Source organism: Chrysochloris asiatica, unplaced genomic scaffold (assembly GCF_000296735.1).
Source record: "Chrysochloris asiatica unplaced genomic scaffold, ChrAsi1.0 scaffold00195, whole genome shotgun sequence".
Classification (NCBI taxonomy): Eukaryota; Metazoa; Chordata; class Mammalia; order Afrosoricida; family Chrysochloridae; genus Chrysochloris; species Chrysochloris asiatica.
In genome coordinates, this window is record NW_006408713.1 from 5,886,805 (window position 1) to 5,911,701 (window position 24,897).

At 48.6% G+C, this 24,897-nt stretch overlaps 1 protein-coding gene across 1 annotated transcript in view; it reads right to left on the reverse strand.

Moving 5' to 3' along the window:
- Positions 1-9,520: 9,520 nt before the first annotated feature.
- SLC6A19 (solute carrier family 6 (neutral amino acid transporter), member 19) overlaps positions 9,521-24,897 on the reverse strand; it is a 36,132-nt gene continuing 20,755 nt past the window's right edge. The window contains exons 2-12 of the mRNA XM_006872381.1: positions 22,713-22,853; positions 21,054-21,191; positions 19,645-19,826; positions 18,703-18,813; positions 18,229-18,341; positions 17,096-17,224; positions 16,833-16,989; positions 12,109-12,313; positions 10,717-10,876; positions 9,918-10,080; positions 9,521-9,724 (exon numbers count right to left, since the gene is read on the reverse strand). Coding sequence (XP_006872443.1) covers positions 9,521-9,724; positions 9,918-10,080; positions 10,717-10,876; positions 12,109-12,313; positions 16,833-16,989; positions 17,096-17,224; positions 18,229-18,341; positions 18,703-18,813; positions 19,645-19,826; positions 21,054-21,191; positions 22,713-22,853 — 1,703 coding nt within the window. The remainder of the gene's footprint in view (positions 9,725-9,917; positions 10,081-10,716; positions 10,877-12,108; positions 12,314-16,832; positions 16,990-17,095; positions 17,225-18,228; positions 18,342-18,702; positions 18,814-19,644; positions 19,827-21,053; positions 21,192-22,712; positions 22,854-24,897) is intronic.

Here is a 24,897-nt window from a genome sequence, read left to right on the forward strand (position 1 = left end):
TTTTTTTTTTTTTTGCAATCTACTTGATTTCCTCTTCATTTGAAAGTTCTATATTATTATATTATAACTTATACTCTATAAGTTCATTTGGAAACTACATTATTCTCTGTTTCTTCTTTATGTTTTGTTGTTGTTGCAACTGTATCTTTGGCTGTCTATCTTTAGACTTGTAGGTCTGTTTTTCTTCGAATACTTCTTATATATGGGTTGAGTTCTAGGTGATATTGTCACATATTTAGTCTCAGGTTGTTGTCTGATGTTGTTGGTTCTGGTTCTTATAAATTCCTTAAATTTCTGTTTATCAAAAAATGGCCTAGTTTTGCCATTATATGTGATTAATATATGCTGGGTGTATGATTCTTGATTGTCAATTTTTTCTCTTTTTTTTCGTTGTCTTCTTGCTCTCATGGTTTCTGCTGAGAAATTAGAGCTTAGTTTTGTTTTTTTGTTTTTTTTTAAATTTTTTATTGTGAATTGAGTGATCGTTTACATGGGAGAACATCGGTTTTACACCATCAATGCAATTCACTGCAATGATTACAATCTCCTTTGTGCATCATCATTCAACAGTATTCGCTTCTATTCCCTCTGGGTTTCTTTTTGTGATGGGGGAGAATGTACACAAAACCACTCAGCAATATATAATTATTTAAACAAGCAAAGGACACATTTTGCAATCCTGCCTCCTGGATGCCAGCACTTAGTCTTTCTCTTTCTATAAGTCTAGAGTCCTCAGCTGCTCTCTCTCTCCATGTCCTCATCTTTGCCTCCATCAATGGTGTCGCTGCTCCATCACTTTTTTTTTTTTTTTATGTTTTATTGTGAATTATGTAATAGTTTCCATGGGAGAACATTAGTTTTACATTCATCCTATTGCATATCGTTTCACTGCCATGGTTACAATCCCCTCCATGCATCATCAACCAACCAAAGGGTATATCCTACAAGCCTGCCCCCTGGTCATTAGCACACAGCCCCTCTCCCTCTCTGTGTCTAAAGTCCTCAGCTGCTCCATCGCTCCACGTCATCGTCTCTGCCTCCATTTCAAGCATCACTACTTCTCTGGGTAAGGTTCTGTTCTCCACTCTTCTCCCTTGATGGTCCACGGACCTCCGCTCCTAGACTGAAAACTTAATCACTCCCCTCCTTGCTACAAAATGTCTACCTTTACATTTCCAACTCTCACAATCACTCCTGATAACAATTATTCACTATTGTATCACAAAAGACCTATTCACATCTCCTTTCATCAGCCCTGCCTAGACAGATTGCTTACTGCTCACTGGAGATTCTACCTTCCTCCATGTCCTCTGAATCTAGGTTCCCTCTTGAAAGCTTGTAAGCCAGTCATTTCTTGCCTTTGTAGCCACCCCCCATTTTGGGTAGCCAATGTCCAAGGTGCCCATCCCTGTCTACTCTGTGTATGGAGGGGTGTCTATCTTTTATTATTATTTTTTTTTGGCTTTTCCTGTTCTGGAATTCCAGTCACATGTAAGTTATTCCTCTTGGTAGTGTCCCATATATATCTTAGGCTTTCTTCTGATTTCTTTGTTCTTTTTCCTGATTATTCTTCCTAGCCAATGAATATTGAGATTTTTCTTCAAACTCAGTAATTCGACCTTCCTTCAATACAATTCCACTTCTTTTCCCTTCCAGTCCATTATTTCTGAAGTCTTAGTGCTAGTCTTCTGGATTTCTAATTAATTCTTTTGTATGATTCCCATTGTTTCATTTATTTCTTCTTTATTTTTTTACTCAATTCTTCTATAATTTTGTTTAAAATGTTTTCCTTGATTTCACCAGCAGTTTTCATGATCTTTCCTTCAATCCATTTAATGTAATGAAATAGCAGTCTTTTGAATTCCTCACCAAGTAGTTCAGATATCATTGGTAGGATTGTATTTTCTAATACTGTATTTTGGTTTGCTTGTTTAAGTCATACTTGCATTTGATTGATGAATCTATACTGGTGTGCTCTCAGGTACTCCCCACCTTGTCTTCTGATGGATGTGGTAGAGACTGGAAGTGTGAATGCAGTTTTCTGTTCAGGGCAGGTTCAATGCACCGGAAAGACATTATACAGAGAGCTGCATTATACTCTTTCTCCCATTTCCCTTGATGGTGACATCCTGCAAAATGGTAGAACAATCTCATAGCTGGAACATCACACAGTCAAGATACATGACCGTGTGATGTTCCAGCTACGAGGTCATTCTTTGATTTGTTCATCTGTACACATAAAATGTACAAGGGGCCTGTGCATTTTCAGTTGTATGTGTTTTAGTGATATCATGTTAGGCACAAGTATGGCTTTGCAATTTCCTTTATTTAGAGATTATGCATATAGTTTATAGGTGTCAAGTTGACAAGAGTGGGCTGTAATAGTTATGATTCTGTGTCAGCTTGACTAGGCCAGGACTTCCAGAGGTTTACGTACTTGGGTGTGTTTATTCCCATGGTGATGAAACTAATACAGGCATAGTTAAATCTGTGATGAGTGGCTATGAGCAGCCAATCAATTGAAGGGATGCTTTGTTAGGGGTGTGGCCTACTGCCCATATAATAGACACAGGGGAAAAGGCTCTCTCTCCCTTTCTTCTGCTGGGGACCTAGGACTCTACAATTGTAAGCCATTTCCTTGATAATAAACTTCTCCTCATATGTTGTTGTTGTTGTTAAATGCCATTGAGTTGGTTCTGACTCATATCGACCCTGTATAGGGTTTCCAGGGAGTAGCTGGTGAGCTTGAACCACCAACCTTATAGAGTCCAGTGCATTAAGCTACAGTGCCACTCCAGGACTCCCCTCTTTATCCACATCCACATCCATACATTTCACTGATTTTACTTCTTTAGAAAATACAGCCTAAGACATGGTACCAAGAGAGTGAGGGTCTAAAGAAACAAAATCATCCTGGGGAGGATGAGTTTTCTAAATTGGTTCTCAAATCTGACAAATTTTAAAGACACTGATATAGGGTGGAGGCATGTCTGACCTCCACTTCTTAGGAATGGACCTTGAGTTGATTTTTACTTTCATTCTCTTCCCCCTTTGTTGAGTCAAAGGAAGTCAGACATGGTCCCCACTTGGTTTAAGCAGCTGGTGTCTGGAGAAGGTCTCACTGCAATGGCTCCAGACTCATGAAAGCATGAGTTTTTTTTATTTTGTTACCTGAGGCACTGTAGGATAGTGCACTGGACTACAAGATCAGTTTGAGCCATAGGTTGGTGATTCAAACCCACTAGTCGCTCCTCAGAAACCCTACTATGAGAAACCCTGCTATGAGTCAGAACTGCCTTGATGGCACTTAACAACAACAATGTCTGTGAAGAATGCAGGGGATAAAAGACTTCAGCAGAGGGGAGAACAGCAGCTTCTGGAGTTGCCTAAAGTGGATGTCAAGCTGGTTAAGCTAGAGGGCTGGTAGGGGGCCAGGGTCTACCCTGCTAGAGGTGCAAGGCCTTATGCATATGGAATTAGTCCAAGGAGAAGAAACGATTGAACTTGAGTGTATTAAAAAGGTTTATGTGTTTGATTGCCTTTTGAATATTGGTTTCTCCTGCCTGCTATTGTAAAGTAGATGGCACTCAACAACACGACATTATTATGTTATTTTTAGGAGTCCTGGGGTGGCACTGCAAGTTAATGTGCTGGATTGTAAGGTAGGTTTGAAGTGCAAGCTTGGTGGTTCAAGTTCACTCGGTCATACCTCAGAAACCCTATACAGGGTCACTGTGAGTTAGAATTGACTCGAAGGCACTTAACAACAACTACAATTGTTATGAAATATCACTTGTCTGTTATACTAAAATTTGTCATACTGTAGTAGCTTGTGGGTTACTGTGATTTTGGAAGCAATGCTACCATTATTTTAAATACCACCAGGGTCACTCATGGTGGACAGGTTTCAGCTGAGCTTCCAGAGTAAGACAGACTAGGAAGAAGGAGAGGCAGGCTACTTCTGAATGTTTAGCCCCTGAAAACTGTATTAATAGCAGTGGGACACTGTCAGATAGCACCAGAATATTGATTATTGAAGCATGATGAATAGCACCAGAATATTGTCAGATATGGTGTCAGATGAAGCGTCCCTCAGGTTGAAAGGCCCTCAAACTATGACTGGGAAACAGCTGCCTCCTCAAAGTAGAGCTGACCATGATGACATGAATGGAAGAAAGCTTTCAGGACTGTCATTTCTGATGGGACACAACTCAAAATGAGAGTAAACAAGTGCAAACATTCATTAATAATTGGAACATGCACTGTATGAAGTATGAATCTAGGAAAATTGGAAGTTGGCCAAAATTAAATGGACCATAAAAAGGTCGATATCTTAGGCACTTGTGAACTGAAATAGACTACTATTGGCCACTTTGAATCAGAAAACCATATGGTTTACTATGCCAGGAATGACAAATTCAAGAGGAATGGTGTGTCAATCATCATCAAAAAGAACATTTCAAGATCTATCTTGAAGTATAATGCTGTCTGTGATAGGATAATATCCATGCACCTACAAGTTAATACCACTATTACTGAAATTTAAACACTAACCACTAAAGCTAGTGATGATGAAATTGAAGAGTTCTACCAGTTTCTTCAGTCTGAAATTGACCAAGCAGACAATCATGTGTTGATCATTACTGGTGATTGGAATGCAAAGATTGGAAGCAAAGTGGAAGGGTCAATAGTTGGAAAATATGACTTTGGTGATAGAAATGATGCTGGAGATCACATGATAGAATTTTGTAAGAACAATGACTTCTTCATTGCAAACACATTTTTTATTAAACAGTATAAAAGGTGACTATACACATGAACCTAAACAGATGGAATACACAGACATCAAATTAACTACATTTGTGGGAAAACTCAGTGGAAAAGCTCCATGTCATCAGACAAAACAAGGTTTCAGGGATAGACTGTGAAACAGATCATCAGTTGCTTATATGCAAGTTCAGGATGAAGCTGAAGAAAATGAAAACAAACCAATGAGAACCAAAATATGACCTTGAACATATCTGACCTGAATTTAGAGATCATCTGAAGAACAGATTTGATGCATTAGACACTAAGGACCAAAGACCAGAAGAGTTGTGGGATGGCATCAAGAACATTGTACATGAAGAAAGCAAAAGGTCATTAAGAAGACAAAAAAGATGGGTGTGAGAAGAGACTCTGAAACTTGTTGGAAACACCAACACTAGTTAGGCATTCTCACTATGAATGATTGAATGGTCCATCATTCAAACTCAGAAGGTCAACATGTACCTAAGGACAAAGGTGAGAAGGATGGGAAGGTGGGTGGAATGGCAATAGAAGCCACTGGGAGGAAGCAGGATGACTGTTGTCACACGGAAGGAATTGCAATCACTGAGATGAAACAAAGTGTATGATTTGTTGAATACAAAACTGATGATCTTGTCTATAAATGTTCACTCAATTCATAATAAAAACAAAACACAATATTTCCTACAAGCCGAAATGGAGAGACTTCCTCTGTCATAGTTTAGAAATGTTATCAGGGTGGACTAGTCTCTGGAGAAGGACATCATGCTGGTGAAGTGGTGGGTCATTGAAAAAGAGGAAGACCCCCAATGAGATGGATTGGCACAGTGTAAGTAACAATAGGCTCAGCCCCCACAACAGTTGTGAGGATGGTGTTGGACCAGGCAGGGCTTCGTTCTGTTTCACATGGGTTGCTATGAGTTGAAAGTGACTCAATAACATCTAACAACAGTGCCAATACCGTCACACTTGTCTGTTGAAGGACACTGGGTTGCCTTCAGGTTCCAGCTACAAGGAGTGATGCTACCAGCCACACCGCTTCTCGGGGAGGGATGTGGAGTGAAGTTGTTCTGTCGAGTGGAAGTGGTGTGTTTCCATTTATTTTAAAAAGGATTCCCTAAATTCTCATAGCATCTGGACTCTGAAGTGTCCAGCTGGTTCTAAATGCCCCTCTTTAAAGGGGTTTCAGTGATTCCAGAAGAGTTGTCTGGTTTGTTAGGCCTGCCCCCCCAACACCCGCTAATGCACACCACAAGGGGTGCATGTGGGTTCCCAGCTTGGCATCTGGTGTCATGAGTGGGATCAGCCACCACAGAGGAGCTGGGGGAAGGGGAGAGGTCCTAAGGTGGAGAACCTCCTCATTGTGGCCTTGGCTGTTCTCCCACACCCTCATTCCCACTCCCAACTACTTCCACTGTCACTGCAGCCAGAGATTTGACTGTGAGTTTGGGGGTAGGGGCACTGAAGCAGCGGGAAAACTGGCATCCTCTGCTGTCTCCTTGGGACACCCCACATCCATGGCATGTAGGTTCATGGGACTTATAGGGGCAATTCAGCATAGGGGCTTTGTCGTACCCCACTGTGGGGTGGGCAGCAACGAGCCCCCTCAGGGCCAATGAAAGGGGTGGTTCTGCGAGCAGGGTGCTGAGAGAAGACAGAGGGACATCGAGTGTGTCAGTGCCAAGGGCACTGGGTGAGCTTGCATCTGGGCCTTCTTCCCGGGAAGCATGGAACTCATCCCTTCCAGACCCTTCTACTAGACTCGGGCCAGGGCCTCTGCCTCTTTGTGTCTTGTGTTCCTGGGATGCCATCTCTCTCCATTCCAAACACTTACAGGATTTTATGAGTGAGTCTCAGGAATGTGGGACCTATGGGGCACATTTAAAGGAGACTCTCTCAAAAGAGAAGAAAATGTGAGAAAAGAGACAATCAGTAAGATGTCAGGGCAGAGACAGGGGGGAATAATGAGGTTTGAGGCCAGGAGAGGTGCTCTGAGAAGGGTTTCCATGGCTCTCCTTCCCCTGGCCCTGAACTGCTCTCAGTCAGCACTTGCCTTGTCTGGAGGCCCAGGGCTACCCGGCCAGGCAGGGCCATGCAAGGTCTCATGAGGTGGAAAGGCATCATGCCCCCCAGGACACACAAGTCATGGGGAACCAGCAGTGCATTTTCTTCAGAGGAACTCCCCAAACCAGACGGGACAATGGGGCTGAAGCAGCACCCACAGTGTGGGCCAATTTCCTTCTCTGGCTCCCTGGGGCCCTGAAGCGTCTGTACCACTGCATGCTGTGTGGCCCCAGGAGGCTGTGCAAGCAGAATCACGAAACAGAAGTGGTTTATTCCACAGGGCACCCTGTGCTGACCGCTGACACAGAAGCAGAAGCGCACAAAACGACGCATGCGTTAGGAGACACGTAAGCATGGGAACTGCCCCTCCCCCTACTTCCTCCCCCGGGCACATCACATATAGGGCCCTGGTCTGTTTTTCCAATGGGAGAAGCTAAGACACAGATTGCACTGAGCCCTCCTGCAAGGATGCTGGTAACCCTCATCTGCTATCCACCAAAGTACATCTGGATCACAGTCATGGGATTGTGAGGCCAACAGCAGTCTGTCTCTGCAGGATGTATCTGTCTCTGTGGTATGTATCTGTCGGAGGACACACTGGTTTGATGGAAGCTTCTGGTGGCTGGGGCATTGCTGGGTGTCTGGAAGGCTCTGAAAACTGGAGCGTGGGGGCCATATGTTCAGGCCATGATTGAAAAACATGAAAGAGTCATTGGGGTACCACCAAGCAGGGGTACACGGCACCGTGGACCACCGGGATTCACTCTCCACCAGAATCGTTGACCCCTGCCCATCAGAATGTCCAGGAAGTCTGGTCTAATTTACACTTCTAGAGTTTTCCGTGCAAAGTGGAGAAGGTGGTCCATTGAAGCAAACGCCACAAATGCTAACTTACTTTGGCCAGAGTTGGACATCAAACCCAGAAAACCACCCACCCATGAACTCAAGAGAATGGCACAAAGTGGACATTGGCTTCAAAGTGAAATTACAAGGAGGCGTGGTGTGCCCGAGCCATGGTGGCGATGTGGTCAGCACTGGGTTACCTTATAACCAACCGTCTTATCCAGTATCGAGCTAAAAATTCACACACTGGGTGTTCTCGTCACAAAATCCAGAGGGCAGTGTCTGTTTCTTTCAATTATGCAACATTTGTTTGATTTAACTGCTCACCTGCCTCTGTGGCAAAACAATGATTAAATTTGTGAGCATTCATTAAGCCAGGGCCTGAGAGGCCACCACACTTTCTGGACTGGCCACCCACTGCTGATCTACAGGCCCTCGGGGGCTTGTCCTCACAATAGGAGACGGGGGTTCTGACTGCTACTGTGGGAGTCTTAGATGAGGATAACCAGTCAGGGTCAGGGGTCAGGGATCAAGGGTCAGGAAAGAGAGCTGAGATGGAGGCACGTGCTCCCGTATCTTGAAGTCTCCACGTCTTCTTCACATGAGATGCTGCAGGTGGTGCCTCCCTATGCTTCAGTGTTAGACTTTCCCCTGGAGCTCCGTGGGGTTCAGCAGGCCCCAGAGGTGTTCTCTAGGGGTGGCAGCTGTGTCCTCATCACATCAGAGATGAGGCCAAGACGTGTGTGTGCACCACCGGGCAACATGTACTTGCACACGCACGGATATATATGCACAGCACACAACATACGCAACATGCACACAACCACACTACACGTGTGCACACACACACGTGCACACAACACATGCATATGCACACAGAAAAGTCACACCACACATGTACACACAGATGCACATACAGCACACAAGCACGCAGTCATGCCACACAGTGCACACAGTGCACACATGTGCACACACATGTCTACACTGGTGCGCACACACACAGCACACAACACGTGCATACACACACAGCAAAGTCACACTACAATGTGCACACAGGCACACACAGCACACAAACATGCAGTCACACCACATGTGTACACATATGTGTACACATGTGTACATACACACATGAACAGACACCACACAACACATGAATACACACACAGCAAAGTCAACCACACATGTGCACACCAATGCACACAGAGTGCACAACACAAAAGCATGCAGCCACACCTACACATGCATATACATGTACACATGTGCACATACACACAACATATGCATAGACACACAGCAAAGTCACACCACACATGTGCACATACAGGCACAACATGAACAATGCATAACACAAGCACACAGTCACACCACACATGTGCACACTCATGCATACACAGAGCACATACCACAAGCACACACCACACATGCATAAACACATGTACACACAGAACACACGAACATACACTCACATTATACAGGCATGAGCACATACACACATGACCACACATGAGCATACACATGGCATGCTTGCACACATGTACATGTGTGCACAACATGACAACACATATGGCAACCCTCATGTGCATGTGACACTATATGTGAGCACATGTGTATCACATAGAGGTATACGTGCACACCACACATGCAGGCTTCATCCCCAAACACATTCACATGCACACACCACACATGTAGGTGCACACATGGACAGTTCACACACACACAGAGATTCACACACTTACATACAGCCTGGCAGCCACTCAGCAGGCCCTGCTAGGGACCTTTCCTCTTCACACTGGCCATGCACCCACCCATGGGCTGCACGCTGCATTCAGTACTTGAGGTCTCCATTCACCGAGGGTGATGACAGGGAACTGACCAGCCCCTGTTGGTCCCCGCGCTTCTGACAGCGGTTCCGGATGAGCTTGTAGATGGCGAAGCCAGGGATGGTGAGGCAGGGCACTCCCGCCACGATGACCACCACGGCATAGACCCAGTTGGGGTATGTGGTTTTCTGTGATTTGGGAAATTCCGCCTGCAGGAGTGGGAGAGGAAGCCACACAAGGGTGAGCAGCACATCAGGGACAAGTGGGACATGGGGAGAAGTGCAAAATGCCGCCTCAGCCCAGTGACAGCCGTGTGCCTCCGGCTGTGCCCCACACCCTCCTGATGCCTCACTTCTCTCCCCTGTCCCCACCCCAACCCCAGGCCCACCACCTGGCACTCACATAGTCTGGGTCCCAGACACTGTAGATCAGCTCCTCATTAACCTTGACCACGAAGAAGAACAGGAAGATGACCAACATGAGCAGCGGACTGACCACTCTCCACATGACTTGCCAGAAGATGTTGGGTTTGTGGCCGATCATGAACTCTATGTCCTTGTTAAACCTGAAAATCAAGGTCAGAGATGGGAGCTGTCACCCTGTGGACAAAGTCAGACTTCTACTGCATCAAGGTGGAGGCTTGTCCACTCACTCCGGCACCTGGACCAGTAAGTGGGGTGGCCCTGAAGCACCACCCTTCCTTCCACGGCCCCAAATTCCAACTGTCCTTGCCAGCAAGAATGTCCCCTGCCCTGAGGAGATTTCCCCTGTCACTACAGCCAGAAGCCATCTCTTCCATGGACATCTGTAGAAGTCCACCTGTCCTAAGTGACCACCACCCAGAACCTGCATTTGTAAATGCATTGTGCGAGATCTCATTGTCCTTATCAAAGCCCTGGCTTAGAACCTGTCATGGATTGAGTTCTGCCCCCAAAATATGTGTCAACTGGGTCAGGCCAAGTTATATAATGACGTGTGCATTCTCCATGATGTCATCTGATGTGATCATCCAATCAGCTGTAAGGAGGTTAGAGGATTTGCCATACCCTGATCCAGCATAAGAGGTTCCATCACCTTGTGTCTTACAAGCGATGGAAGGTCCCGCACTGGGCATGTGCCTCCTCTGCCCTCGAATGTCAGTGGTCCCCCCGACCCCAAAGATGTGGCTCCTTGCCCTCATCACTGCCTCCTTCCCGCCTACCTGTCCACACCGTACACATAGACGACAGCGAACATTTCGCAGAATGCAATGATGAGAAGCGGGATGGAGCCGGCATAACTGTCCAGCAAGGACAGCCAGTACTGGCCCGAGTTCAGAGTAAAGATGAAAGCGATGAGGTAGGTTCCCAGGCAGATCAGGCCTGTGGGTGGACAAGGAGCGGTTACCTGAGTGGGCACAGGTAGGCCCATGCAGATGGAGGTGCAGGGCGGAGGTGTCCCAGAGCAGGACCAGAACTATGGCCGGGCTGTGGGACTCCCCAGCCCATGAATCTTTGGGATTTGCACATCTGAGCAACTTTCTGGTTTCATGTTTCTTCCTAGTCCTGTCTGTGTTGACGGCAGAACTTTGGACTGAAAAATTCCATCTCATGAAACAGTAAACAGAACAAATAGTGTTTGGGAAGAATGAGTTTGTTTGTGTTCCATACAAATGATTTAAATGCCTTCAAGAGCAGCCCCCAGCAGCAAGGAGGGAGGCGGTGCCTAAGCCTTTCAGGGAACTTCATGCCCTGTCTCTGGGAATGGCCTCTGCAGGGGAGATTTTGGGGGAAATCAAGTCACATTTCCAACAGTGTAGCCAGCTCTGGAGTAAGGGCTTGGTTTTTGATTCAAGTAATAATATCCCTAAGGCTCACGTGTCCCTTAGTATGAGTGATCTTGGGGGCTGATGTGGTACAGGTGGGGTACGCAGTCCCTCTCCCCATGCCCCCAACACTCCTGAACCAGCATACGCCCACAGCAGACTCATTCATCTTCATCACAACCCCCGCCCCCAAACAAACAAGCATGCACCTCATTCTGCTCCTCACTGACCCCAGTCCCTGCTGCTGCCCACCGCTGTCCTCCCTGATCATCTCACTCTCCATCCTTCACTGCCCTGCCTCTCCTCACCTCACCGCACTCACACCACGTCCAAAGTCCTGTTGTCCCGCCTGTGTGCCTGCCACCCTGCAGGGCTGCCCCACCAACATGCCCTTCCCCAAACCCACTCCCCTTCCGACCCTGCATCCCCAACTTGTCCCTTGTCCCCTGGAGCTGGATAGAATGACGCTGATTTCCCTGATCCAGTCCTTTTCTCTGACATCACTGATGGGCCAGGGACCCTGTCTGGGTGCTCCAGGATGCCCCCATTAGAGCTGGCAGGATGGTGGGGTCCACACGCCTGGGTCCAGGACACAGCCCCTCACTGTCCACTCTAGAGCCCCTAGTGTCTGTGTGTACTGGAGTCCCCCTGCCTGCAGCGTGCCCTCTGGGTTCCTCTTCAGAACCTCCACTGGAAGTCTTCTCTGAATCCTGTCCTCCAAGACCATGTGGCCATGTTCTCCTCCCTGGGCCCAGCATCCAGCACACCGCCGAGAGCCGCCACACACACCTGTGATCAGCTCCTTAGGCCACTTGAGGGGGAGGATCTTGAGGTCTTGCAGGGGCACCACCACGCCCTCCATGTTCCCGAACATGGAAGACAGGCCCAGGCAGAAGAGCATGATAAAGAAGAGAACCGACCACAGCGGGGACACTGGCATCTTGGTGATGGCCTCTGTGAAGACGATGAAGGCCAACCCTGTGCCCTCCACACCCTGCAGGGACAGACAGACAGACAGAGTCACTCCAGGTTGAACTCCAGCCCCATGCCCTCCACACCCTGCAGGGACAGACAAACAGACACAGAGTCACCCCAGGATGAACTCCAGCCCCCATGCCCTCCATGCCCTGGGAAGACAGACAGATGGACAGACAGGAGCCCAGGTCTCCTGCATGGAAGGTAAGTATTCCACCACTGGTCCCTCTTCATTTTATTGACAATTTCTAGAAATGGTGAAACTATAGAGGCACAAAGCAGCTTAATGGGTACCTGGTGTTGGGGAGCATGGGGGGTGACCACTGGGGTAATGGATAATGGTGACCCTACATTTACTGGTGGGGGTGGTTATGTGCCGTGGAGTTGGTTCCGACTCATAGCGACCCTGCATAGGGATTCTGAGGCTGTAAATCTTTATGGGAGTAGAAGCTTCATTTTTTTCCCGTGGAATGACTGGTAGATTTGAACTGCTGACCTTGAGGTTAGCAGCCTGACTCGTAACCAGTACACTACCAGAGCTCCTTGTACATTTGCTCAGCAAACTACTCTGACAACGGAAGTTCATGGCACATAATTCTACCTCCCATAAAGAAAGAAAAGGCGTCCTGCTGTGGGGCTGTAGGAGAAGCACAGGACAGTAAGGTCAGTTTGAACTGCAAAGTCGGCGGTTCAAACCCTCCTTGGAAACCCTATAGAGTCATTATGAATGGGAACAGACTCAATGGCATTAACAACAACAACAGAGAAATTCAGACACTGCTTGTCTTCAAATCCTTTCCTGTTGGCTTTGATCATCATTAGCAAGAATGACGGTGAGAAAGAATTCATAAAGCTCTCGGGAAAATTCCATTAACTTTTCATTCCATTTCCATGAATGTTTTGAAGTCTCCCCGTAGTTCACACTGCCTCGCCTGGTGCTATCCGGAGTCACTGTTGGTAGACTGCACACTGAGAAGGCTGACACAGGAGAAAAGCATTCATTGGTACTCAAGGCGTGGTGTACTGTCGCATCAAAATGAGTCAACCGTAAAGGTATGGGGACTCCACTCACAGTTCAAGCCATGAGCATACATGACATTCGATGATGGTTTGTGGGTGGTATTTTTCATGCACAGAGACAGTGAGGAGAACCAGCCAGACCCAAATAGAACAGGAGCCGACTGCCAAGCATCCCCAAAGCCCAGCTGTGTTGGTTCTCATGGTTTTGTAGAGAGATCACGAGGGAGAAGGGCCTGTGGCTGTGTTTTCTTGTGACTGACACCTCTGTGTACCCCGGGGGTCTTGGCAGGAGGAGCAGAGACAAGAGACATTTCACGTGGGCGGGGGCAGCTGGGACTCTTTCTCCTGAAACCAATCCTGCTTTTTTGAAATGAAAATGGCCTGAATTGTGTCCCCCAAAATAGGTATTGTAATCCTAACCGCTGTACCTGCAGATAAAGAGCCCTGGTGTTCCAGTGGGTTAAGTGTTAGGCTGCTAACTGAAAGGTCGGTGGTTCAAACCCATCAGCCGCTTCTCAGGAGCAAGACGAATTGTCTGATTCCACAAAGATGCCCAGTCTTGGAAAGCCCACGGAGGAGTTCTCCTCTGTCTTATGGGGTTGCTGTGAGTTGAAATCCACTCTGTGGTGGAGGATGGAGGAAGACAGAGACTCGTAGATGTAGACTCTCTTGGGGGAAGGGTTTTCTTTGTTACATTAACGTGGTCTTAACAGCGAGCCGCTGTTACTCTGTACTGTCTAGTTGGTCTGACTCACAGCGACTCCTAGCAACCCTGGACAGACTTTCTGAGGCTGTAAATCTTCATGGGAGCAGAAAGGCACATCTTTCTCCCACAGAGTGGCTGGTGGATTCGAACTGCTGCCCTTGTAACTAGCAGCCCAATGTATAACTCACTATGTGGTTGTTGGTTACGCGTCGTGGAGTCGGTTGCGACTCATAGCAACCCTGTACAGGGTTTCCAAGTCTGTAAATCTTTATGGGAGCAGAAAACCTCATCTTTCTCCTGTGGAACAGCCGGTAGTTTTGAACTCCTGACCTTGAGGTTCACAGCCTGATTCATAACCACTACACTCGGTTGTGTCTAAGGTCCATCATTTTTGAGATGCAAAAGAGCAGATGAGGAACAGAGACGGGAGGAAGACCCACACGGTGAGAAGCGGATGCAGGCAGATGAGTACACAAGCCCGGCAACTCCAGGACGGCTGCTTGTTGGTGTTAGAGGCCATGCAGTTGGTTCTGACTCACAGCCACCTTATACACCACAGAATGAAACACTGTAGTGTCCTGCACCGTCCTCACAATTGTTAGGTTTGAGCCCACTGTTGCTGCCACTGTGCCAATCCATCTCCCTGGAGGTCTTCTTTTCCTCTGACCCTCCACTTTACCAAGCATGTTGTCCTTCTCCAGGGACTGGTCCTTTCTGATAAGATGTCTGAAGTATGATAAAGTCTGGCCATCCTGGCTTCTAAAGACCATTCTGGTTGTACTTTTTCCAGCACAGATTTGTTTGTTCTTCTGGCCGTCCATGGTACTTTCAATATTCTCCTCCAACACCATAACTCAAATGCATCAGTTCTTCTGCGGTCTTCCTTATTCATTGTCCAACATCCGCATGCATATGAGGTGATTGAAAATGCCATGGCTTGGGTCAGGTGCATTTTAGTCCTCAAATTGACATCTTTGTTCTTCAACACTTTAAAGAGGTCTTGTGCAGCAGATCTGCCTAATGCAATATGTCATTTGATTTATTAACTGCTGCTTGCATGAATGTTGATAGTGGATCCAGGCAAAATGAAGTCTTAACAACTTCAATCTTTTCTTCATTGATACAGATGTTGTTAATTGGTCCAGTGGTGAGGATTTTTGTTTTCTTTACATTGAGATGCAATCCATACCAAAGACTGTGGTCTTTGATAGTCATCAGTAAATACTTTAAATCCTCTTTGCTCCAGCAAGTAAGGTTGTATCATGTGCATGTCGCAGGTTGTCAGTGAGTCTTGCTGTTTGTTACAGCCACCTGCCTATTTACCTGATGCTGTTGAGTCGCTTCCGAGCCTGGAGCTCAGAGTAGAGCTGCTCCCTAGGTTCCAAGGCCATGGTCTTCACGGAAACCCATAACCACATCTTTCAGTTAGCAGTGGGGCACTCAACTGGAGCTCAGAGTAGAGCTGCTCCCTAGGTTCCAAGGCCGTGGTCTTCACGGAAACCCATAACCACATCTTTCAGTTAGCAGTGGGGCACTCAACTGGAGCTCAGGTTCCAAGGCCGTGGTCTTCACGGAAACCCACAACCACATCTTTCAGTTAGCAGTGGGGTACTCAACTGTTCATGTCACCAGAACTTCTTACATTTGCCTTTGTTGTTGTTAAGTGCTGTCAAGTTGGTTCTCACTCAAGCGACCCTGTGCAGTGTTTCCAAGGAGCAGCTGGTGAGTTTGAACCACCGACGTTGTAGTTGGTTTGCCTTTGGTGGTGTTAGTCATGTGCCATGGAGTTGTCTGTGACTAATAGTGACCCTGTATAGGGTTTCCGAGGCTGTAAATCTTTCTGGGAGCAGAAAGCCTCATCTTTCTCCTACAGAATGGCTGGTAGTTTTGAACTGCTGACCTTGAGATTTGCAGCCTGACTCGTAACCCCTACACTACCAGAGCTCCTTTGGTTTGCCTTTAGGACACTGTTTTCATTTATGCAACTGTGACTGCAAAGTCGTTTGAACTGCCAGGTTGGTGGTTCAAGCTCACCAGTGGCTCCTTGGAAACCCTATACAGGGTCACTATGGGTCAGAATCAACTTGACGGCACTTAATACCAACAATAACCCTTGCTACAAACACTCCTCCCACGGTTTAATTATTTTTAGGTCACCTTAAAACTTAGTGCCATTGAGTCAATTCCAAGTCAAGTTGTTGTTACATTCCTTAATACAACACTGTCGGCTTCTGCACCATCTCACAGTTGTTAGCTTTGAGCCCGTTGTTGCTGCCCCTTGTTGGGGGTCTTCCTCTTTTGTCTGGACCTTCTACTTTATCAAGCATGATGCCCTTCTCCAGTGACTGGTCCCTACAGACAACATGTCCAAAGGAGAGACCAGGTCCCACCATCCTGGTTTCTAAGGAGCATTCTGGCTGTACTTTTTCCAGCACAGATTTGTTTGTTCTTCTGATGGTCCATGGCATTTTCAGTACTTTTCACTAACACCGTAACCCAAATGCATCAACTCTCCTTCAGTTTTCCTCATTTATTGTTCAACTCGTCACAACCCTATATAGGGTTTCTGAGACTGTAAATCTCTATGGGAGCAGACAGTCTCATCTTTCCCCCAAGCAGTGGTTGGTGGGTTTGAACCACCGAACTTGCTGTCAGTAGGTCATTCCACAGCACCACCAGGCTCCTTTTGGTGCCACCCACTCGTGGTATTTCTGATTCGACAGTGCTGGGTACTGAGATACTCCTTAATCCAGGGTCTAGACTCTGGAAGGTACCTGCCCATGGGGTCCCTTCACTGTGGCTCCAGACTTACCTCTGAGAGGAAGGAGTTCATGTCGCAGGTTTGGAACTTCAGCTGGCTGTAGGTCACGGGGTCTGTGGCATTGCAGAACCGCTGCATCTCTACAAAGTTTTCCTGCGTCACGTTGCCTTCAGGTAAGTCGAACCCGTTCATGAGGGTCAGGATGTTCCTGGGGCAAGAACAAAGCTGATGCTCTTCCTGGGACCCCCAGGCTCCTCCCAGACCCAGCACCCATCTGGAGGACTCAGGACCCCCACACGGATGGGCCAGCTTACATGTCGAAGCACTCGTCGTAACGCTCTGTGGCTCGGAAGCCGATGATCGAATACACCACAGTGGCTGCATACACGGATGTGAAGCCATTGATGATGGACACAATCACAGAATCCATCTCGCAGTTGTTGCTGAGGGCAAGGACGGTGTCACTATGGCCCCACAGGGTGACCCCATGGGCAAGGACAAGGGGTGGGGCTGACAGGGACCCTGAGTTGCCATGATAGCCCAGGCCCAGAGCAGGGAGGCTGGACCTGTCCTGTCTGTCACATTGGCTGGGCACTGGGTACTCTGAGGGGTCCAGGGGGCATGTCCCTGAGTCCTGGCACCTATAGTCAGCAGACCCCCGGGGTCTGCTTTGTGCCACATGGACTGCCATCCGCCAGTGCTAACACCCCTCCTGTAACCCCCAGGCCAGTCCCTGTAGCCTTGTTGATGAAACAGTGAGAGCAATTTAACCCCCAGAACCGGAACTGGGAAAGCCTAGCAGCTTGGATGTCTCTGTGGGGGTACAAAGGAGGGGTGGGTCCAGCTGGGGCTTGATCTTCAGTGGCAGGGAGTCAGACTGAGATTCTTCTAGCCTTCAGTCTACCCCCTTTTTGAGGTCTGCCATCTGATCCCCCTCTTAGAGGGGAGCAGAGGTGAGGCTGTGAGGGTGGGTGTCTCCCTCGTAGATCACACCCACCCTCACACAGTAGGTGCCCAGTGAACACTTAGCACCTTGCCTCTCTTGTGGTGTCCACAAGGTGTGGAGCACTTTCTCGAGTGAGTATTAATTAGCAAGCAGTGGAGGTTTGTGAGCAGAACAGTGATCTGTGAGGACCCTGGCGTGTTGGTGGATTGTTGGGGGCTTACAGGGTGCTCTGAGAATCAGGGAGGAGGGAGACTAGCTCCTGCCCGGATTTGGACAAGAAGGAGTGCCTTAGCCTGTGGGGCCCAGTGCTTCCTCCCAGGCTCAAGCCCTGTAGTTCAGAGGCACCAAACCGTGACTGATGGGCAGTCCAAGGCTCTGGTAACAGTCATGTTCAGAATTCCTTGTGATTCATCCTCACAGCAGAGTCCACACTGGGAAACAGCCACAGGGAAACTGGGCATCCCGGGGCTCCACCCGAGGGGCTCCACCCCACATACTCACTGTACAGAGTTATAGCTGGAGAAGGAGATGAGGCCCCCAAACGCCAGTGAGAAGGAATAGAAGACCTGGGCCCCCGCGTCCAGCCAGGTGACCGGGTTAGCTAGCTCTGTAACCTGCGCACCAAGCAGACACTCAGTCTGGGAGCTCCACAAACTGCCTGCTCCGTCCACAATGAGGGGTGGGCCTCTCTGTGGTCCGGCTGGGGGCTAAGGCCAAGGTCAGTGTGGGTGTGGCGTGGGGTGGTCATGACAGTGCCCCCAAGGGTGGAAGGGGGTGCTTCCCTGTGAGGAGGGGTCAACGTCACACCACACCTGAGGGTCCAGGGGTCAGTGGTCCTGTTGGCCCTGTGCCTCTCCCCCAGTGGCTGACAGCCTCAGCCCTGGGACTGGAGGGTGTAGGATGCTCCCAGTTACAGAGGAGGGTGCTGGGGCTCTCTGGCAGAGCTCAGCCTCCAGAGCTGAGGTGGGGACTCACGTTGGGTGTGAAGAGAAAGACGATGCCGTTGGTGGCTCCCTTCAGGGTCAAGCCTCGGATGAGGAAGATGGTCAAGACCACGTAAGGAAGCGTGGATGTGACATACACAGCCTGCGGGGGACGGTATAATACTGGGAGGGGAGTCGAGAGTCCTGGCGTCTCCCCAGACTAGCCCACCCGGGGAGAAGCTCCTGATACGACTTGAGTTTCTCATGTAGAGATGTTATTATTTATTGTTGGTGGTGATGGTGAGTCGATCCCGACTCACAGCGGCGCTGTGTTTTGGACGCTGTACATCTTAGCAGGAGCAGAAAGCCTCATCATTCTTTCACGGAGCGGCTGGTGGACTCGAACCGCCAACCTTGGGGCTCACAGTCCCGTGCTTATCCTGCAGATCCACCACGCTCCCCAGAAAGAATTGTTGTTGTTGTTGTTAAGTGCCGTTGAGTTGGTTCTGACCCATAGCGACCCTGTAGAGGGTTTCCAAGGAGCGGCTGGTGAGCGTGAATCGCCGACCTTGTGACTCACAACGACCTTGCAGTACCACGCACTAACCCACAGCGCCACACCAGAACTCCAGGGAAGATTTAACTTCTCCCATTTCTTTTAAAAATTGAACTCTTCCAATTAGAGAGTTTTCTGGATCAATATTGGGCCCAGTTTTAAAGCGTTGTGGTTGGAAGCCGCCCGGGGCAGCACCGAGGTCCCTGGGCCTGCTGTCCTGGGGAACCGTGTGGCCGACTCCTCCCAGACAGAGGCCAAGTGCTAGTACATGGGCGGGGGCAACTGGTGGGTGGGCCCCGGTGGTGGGTGGGGGTCTGAGGCAGGTTCAGTGTATTTCAGCCAGCGTCTAGAGCAGGTGTGGGCGCCTCCTCGCCTCCCCTCTGCATTTGGAGCCCCTGCAACTCGGGGAGGGCCGGCCCAGCACAATGCGCACCCTACCTTCCCGGTGGTCTCAATGCCTCGGATCGTGCACACGTAGAGCACGCTCCAGGCGCACGTCAAGCAGAGCAGGATCCACCACTGGATGGAGCCCGACTCGTCGATGGACTTGGAGATGTTCAGCGTCTCTCGGTACCAGTAGTAGTCCACCGAGGAGCTCCGGGCACACTCCTCCACGTAGCCTGGTGGGAGATACAGCCGTGGCCACGCTTCAGTGGCTGGCGACAAAGGCCGCCAGCAACGAAAGGAGGTTGGCGGCTACAGGGACCCTCCGCTGTGAGACTGTGATAACAGGAACATGTGAGCACACACGGACACATTAATACAAACAATTCATGCACACACACGCACACACCTGCATTCATGCCTACACATATGCACACATGAGCGTACAGATGCACAAGGACCATGCACACATTGTATGCATGCCCAAAGGAGCCCTGGTTGTTGTTGTGAAGTGCCATCGAGTTGGTTCCGACCCATAGCGACCCTGTATAGGGTTTCCGAGGAGCAGCTGGTGAGCTTGAACTGCCGACCTTGCAGTTCAAACGGCTTTGCAGTCTGGCTCATTAACCCACAGCGCCACACCAGGACTCCAAAGCAGTTTGAATCTACCAGTATCTCCATGGGAGAAAGATGAGGCTTTCTGCTCCCACAAAAATTTACAGCTTCGGGAACCCTATGCAGGATAGCTATGAGTCAACAGCACAAAATTACCACCACAACCACCATGCATGCATATATGAGTCCCCACACATGCATATCTGTGTGCAAGCAAACATATTTGTGCATGCACATGTGCCCACACACATGTGCGTGCACATATATCTGCACACACATGTGTATGTGTGTGCACACATGTGCACATTCCCGTTGTATTATGCACAATGCATGTGTGCAAAGTGCAGATCGGTGTGAACACAGATGTGCTCATGTGAGCATGCATGTATGCACATGCAACAACAGATGCACACATGGCACAAGTGCAACACATCCATGCACACTGTATATGTGTATCTGTGTGCATGCAAACATGTCTGTGCACACCTGCATACCCAGGCATGTACTTGCACCCACACACACTACTTGTGAAAACCATCAGCCTGAGAACAGTAGGTGTCTACTGGCCAGAGGCTGTCTGCTTCACTAAAGATGACCGTACCGGAACCCTTCATGGTCAGTTCCACTCTGCTCCACAGGGTCACTCTGAGTCTGGATTGACTCTGTGGCGGTGAGGGGAAGTGATCCAAAGGTTGATGGCATCATGGAATAAATACCTGATGGCTAAGAAAACCCCCAGGGAGACGCTGCTTGGTCCCACAGGGTCTCTATGACTTGGAGTCAATTCTACACCAGTGGCTTTGTTAGTGAGTTGGTCATGTATGTTGTGTGAGGCAGTCTGGGCTCACCTGTCCGGTTCTCATTGAGGGGACACTGACTCCACGGCAGGGGTTCCTGGAAGGAGTTGAAGAAGTACCACATGACCCAGGCGATGATGGTGTTGTAGTAGAGACCCACCATGAAGGACACAAACATGGAGGCAATGCCTGTGGGGGAAGCAAGGTCATGGGGCTGTGGCCCCCAGTGCTACCTGTCGCCTGCTCCCCGCTCTGTGCTGTGCCTGCCTCTGTGCCTGGGAGGAGGGCTTCCACTCCCAACCAAGGAGCTCATGGGGCAGGAGGACAGTGGGATTTAGGGGTATGTGTAGGCAGACACCCCCAGAGTCACCCCGAGAACAGTCACACAAGTGGATGGTTCTGCCTTCAACACTTTGCTGTTGGGGAAATTGAGGCTTTCAGAACATGGGATGTGGTAGGGTTAGGGGTCACTATGACATAGTGTCCAGCTAGGGAGACAGATATAGAGAGACCCACAAAGACAGAGAGAGACAAAGACAGAGACACACACACAGAGACAGATACAGAGATAGAGACAGAGAAACAGGGAGACATAGAAAGACAGAGATAGAGACAAATAGAAAGATGAAGACAGAGAAACAGAGAGACAGAAAGAGACACACACACAGAGACAGAGAGATCCAGAGAGACAGAGCTAGAGATAGGGAGACAGAAAGAAACAGAGACACAAAGGGAGATAGAGAGATAGTGATAGAAAGAGACTGAGACAGAGAGAGACAGAGACAGGGAGACACAGAGAAACAGATACAGAGATAGAGACAGAGAAACAGAGACAGAAACAGAGAGGGATGCAGAGAGAGAGAGACAGAGACAGACAGAGATAGAGACAGACAGACAGAAAGATAGAGACAGAGACACATACAGACAGAGAGAGAGACACACACACAGAGATAGAGAGATCCAGAGAGACAGAGTTCAAGATAGGGAGACAGAAGGAGACAGAGAGATAGAGAGACAGAGTCACAAAGGGAGACAGAGACAGAGAGACCAGAGATAAGACGAAGAGGCAGAGAGAGAGAGACCAAAGGACACACAGAGACAGCCAGAAAGAAAGAAAGGAGACAGACAGACAGACAGAGGAATCATGAAGAATAACAGAGGGAGTTATAAACAGCCGTGGGTCCACCTGGGCCAGGTCTCAGTTGGAAGGCGGCCAGGAATCCCTGAACATCCCTCTGCAGACGGTTCCCCATGCCCCCCTCAGAGGCTCTCACTAGCCATGTCCTCTGGGGGAGGCTGTGTGTGGGATCCCTGCTGGGTTACTGAGTTTGTAATTGAGTGAGCATAGGATGGTGCTCATTGTCCCACTGAGGGGAGCAGAGGGGTCCTTCAGATGCAGTGCATGACCCCCTCCCCGAGACCTCCATGGCACTTGTGTCCTGTCTGGGTGGTGGGTGGGCGCTTGGGCACCATGTGCTGAAACCCTCCATGCCCTGGGCCTCCAGAGGACCCGGTGTGGCTCCTGGTAGCCTCAATTACTGGTGACCAGGAATGATCCTGGACTAGACACTGCACACACTCCCAGAATATTCTAGAAAGACAGGAAGGGGCACTAACCCTGGGAGTTTTATCTCCTGGAAATGGTTAAGGAAGGACAAGGAAGGAAAGTGAGGCTTTTTGTCTCTGCCCTGCCCCGCCATGGCTACGCACCTACGCCCTTCAAGGCTGGGTGGATGGAGCTCCAGACACCCACGCTCCCCTTCCTCAGCCTCTGCCCAATGGCGAACTCCAAGTGTAGCAGTGGGATTCCCTCCACCACCAGCAGGATCAAAAACGGGATCATAAACGCTCCTGGGGCAGAAAAACCAAACAAAACCACACGAGCACAGTTAGGAGGGGTCTCCAAGGGCCAGCAAGAAATACCAAGGACACCATGCATAGCAACACCATTGTCCATGACACAGAAGATAGTGAAGATAGTTGCACCATGTCATGGAAATTTCTAGAGATGGGCACCACGGAATGGCGCTGCACTGTATCATTGGCCAGACTACTGGACGGAAACAGCCAACACCAAACCAATTGCTATGGAGTCCAGCTGACTCACAGTGACTCCACGTGTCAGAGTAACACTGGGCTATACAGGCCGATGGTCCGCGGACTGACTTTTCAGGAGGAGAAGTAGGAAGGCCACACTTTTCTCCTAAGGTGTCTTAGGGGACTCAGTACTCCCAGGTGTCAGGTGGGGTTGCTCTTACCTGTCTGACTTTGTAGAGTTTGTGGATAATCTATGGACATATCTCACACACCATAAAGCAATACACACCTGAAATAGGGACCCTCACAGCTCATCTCCACTGGCCCCTCCCAGGCTATCCTTTTTATCTGTTGTTATTAAGTGCCATCCTGTCAGCTTCCAACTCATAGTGACCCTTTATAGTGTTTCCAAGGAGCGCCTGGTGGGTTTGAACTGCAGTTCAAATTGACCTTGCAGTCCACAGCTTTCCAGAAATCCTGCTACCAAGAGGCAGCTGGGTTTGTCCTTTTTATGGTGTTTGTACTGGCCATTGCTAGTGGACACCTTGATTGTAAACGTTTTCAAAATGAACTTCGAAAAGTGCTGTTTCTATGATGCGTTCAAAACATTCTTTCAAGGAAAACCACAGCACAAAAATGATGCTGTTTTATGAGTGGGTAAGACAATGACTTTGGACGGGTCATCAGAAGGGATCAGTCCCTGGAGAAGGACATCATACTTGATTCACTAGAGGGACATCGAAAAAGAGGAAGACAACCCAACAGGATATGTTGACAGAGTGGCTCTAACAATTAACTCAGTCATCACAGTGACCCCACCGCAACACAACAAAATCCTGCCCGGTCCTGCCCACAGCGCCATCAGAATACACAACATTTAATCATTTAGAATGTTGTTGTTGTTGTTGTTAAACCCCTGGCTGCTGGCATGTGTCAATCCATTTCATTGGGGGTCTTCCTCTTTTTCCATGACCCTCCATTTTACCAAGCATGATGTCCTTCTCCAGGGACTGGTCCCTTCTGATAATATGTCCTAAGTATAAGAGATGAAGTCTGTCCATTCTGCCTTCTAAGGATCATTCTGGGTGTACTTCTTCCAACACAGATTTGTTTGTTCTTTTGGCAGTTCCTCTAACACCGAAACTCAAACAATTCAATTCTTCTACAGTCTTCCTTAGTCAGTATCTAAGTTTCACATGCATCTGAGACTATTGAAAATACCTATGACTTGGTCAAGTACACTTTAGTGACACTTTTGCTCTTAAACACTTTAAAGAGGTCTTGTGCAGCAGATTTGCCTAAATCAATACGTTGTTTGATTTCTTGACTGCTGCTTCCATAAGTGTTGATAGTGGACCCAAGGAAAATGAAGTTTTTGACTTAAATCCTTTCTCCATTTATCGTGATGTTACTTGGACCAGTGGTGAAGATTTTTGTTTTCTTTATGCTGAGATGCTATAGTCTTTGATCCTCATCAGGAAGTATTTAAGTCCTCTTCACTCTCAGCAAGCAAGATTGTATCATCTACATATTGTTGTTGTTGTTGTTAGGTGCCATCGAGTTGGCACTGACTCATAGTGACCTTATGCACAGCAGAACGAAACACTGCCGGATCCTGGGCCAATCTCACTACTGTTGCCACGCTTGAGTCCATCGATGACGCCACTTGGCCAATCCATCTCGCTGGGGGTCTTTCTCCTTTTCTTTGACCCTCCCTCCACCTTACCAAACCTGACATCCTTCTCCAGCAACTGGTCCCTCTGACAGTATGTCTGAAGTATGAGACACGAAGTTTGGCCATCTTGACCTCCAAGGAGCACTCTGGATGCACTTCTTCCGAAATGGATCTATTGGTTCT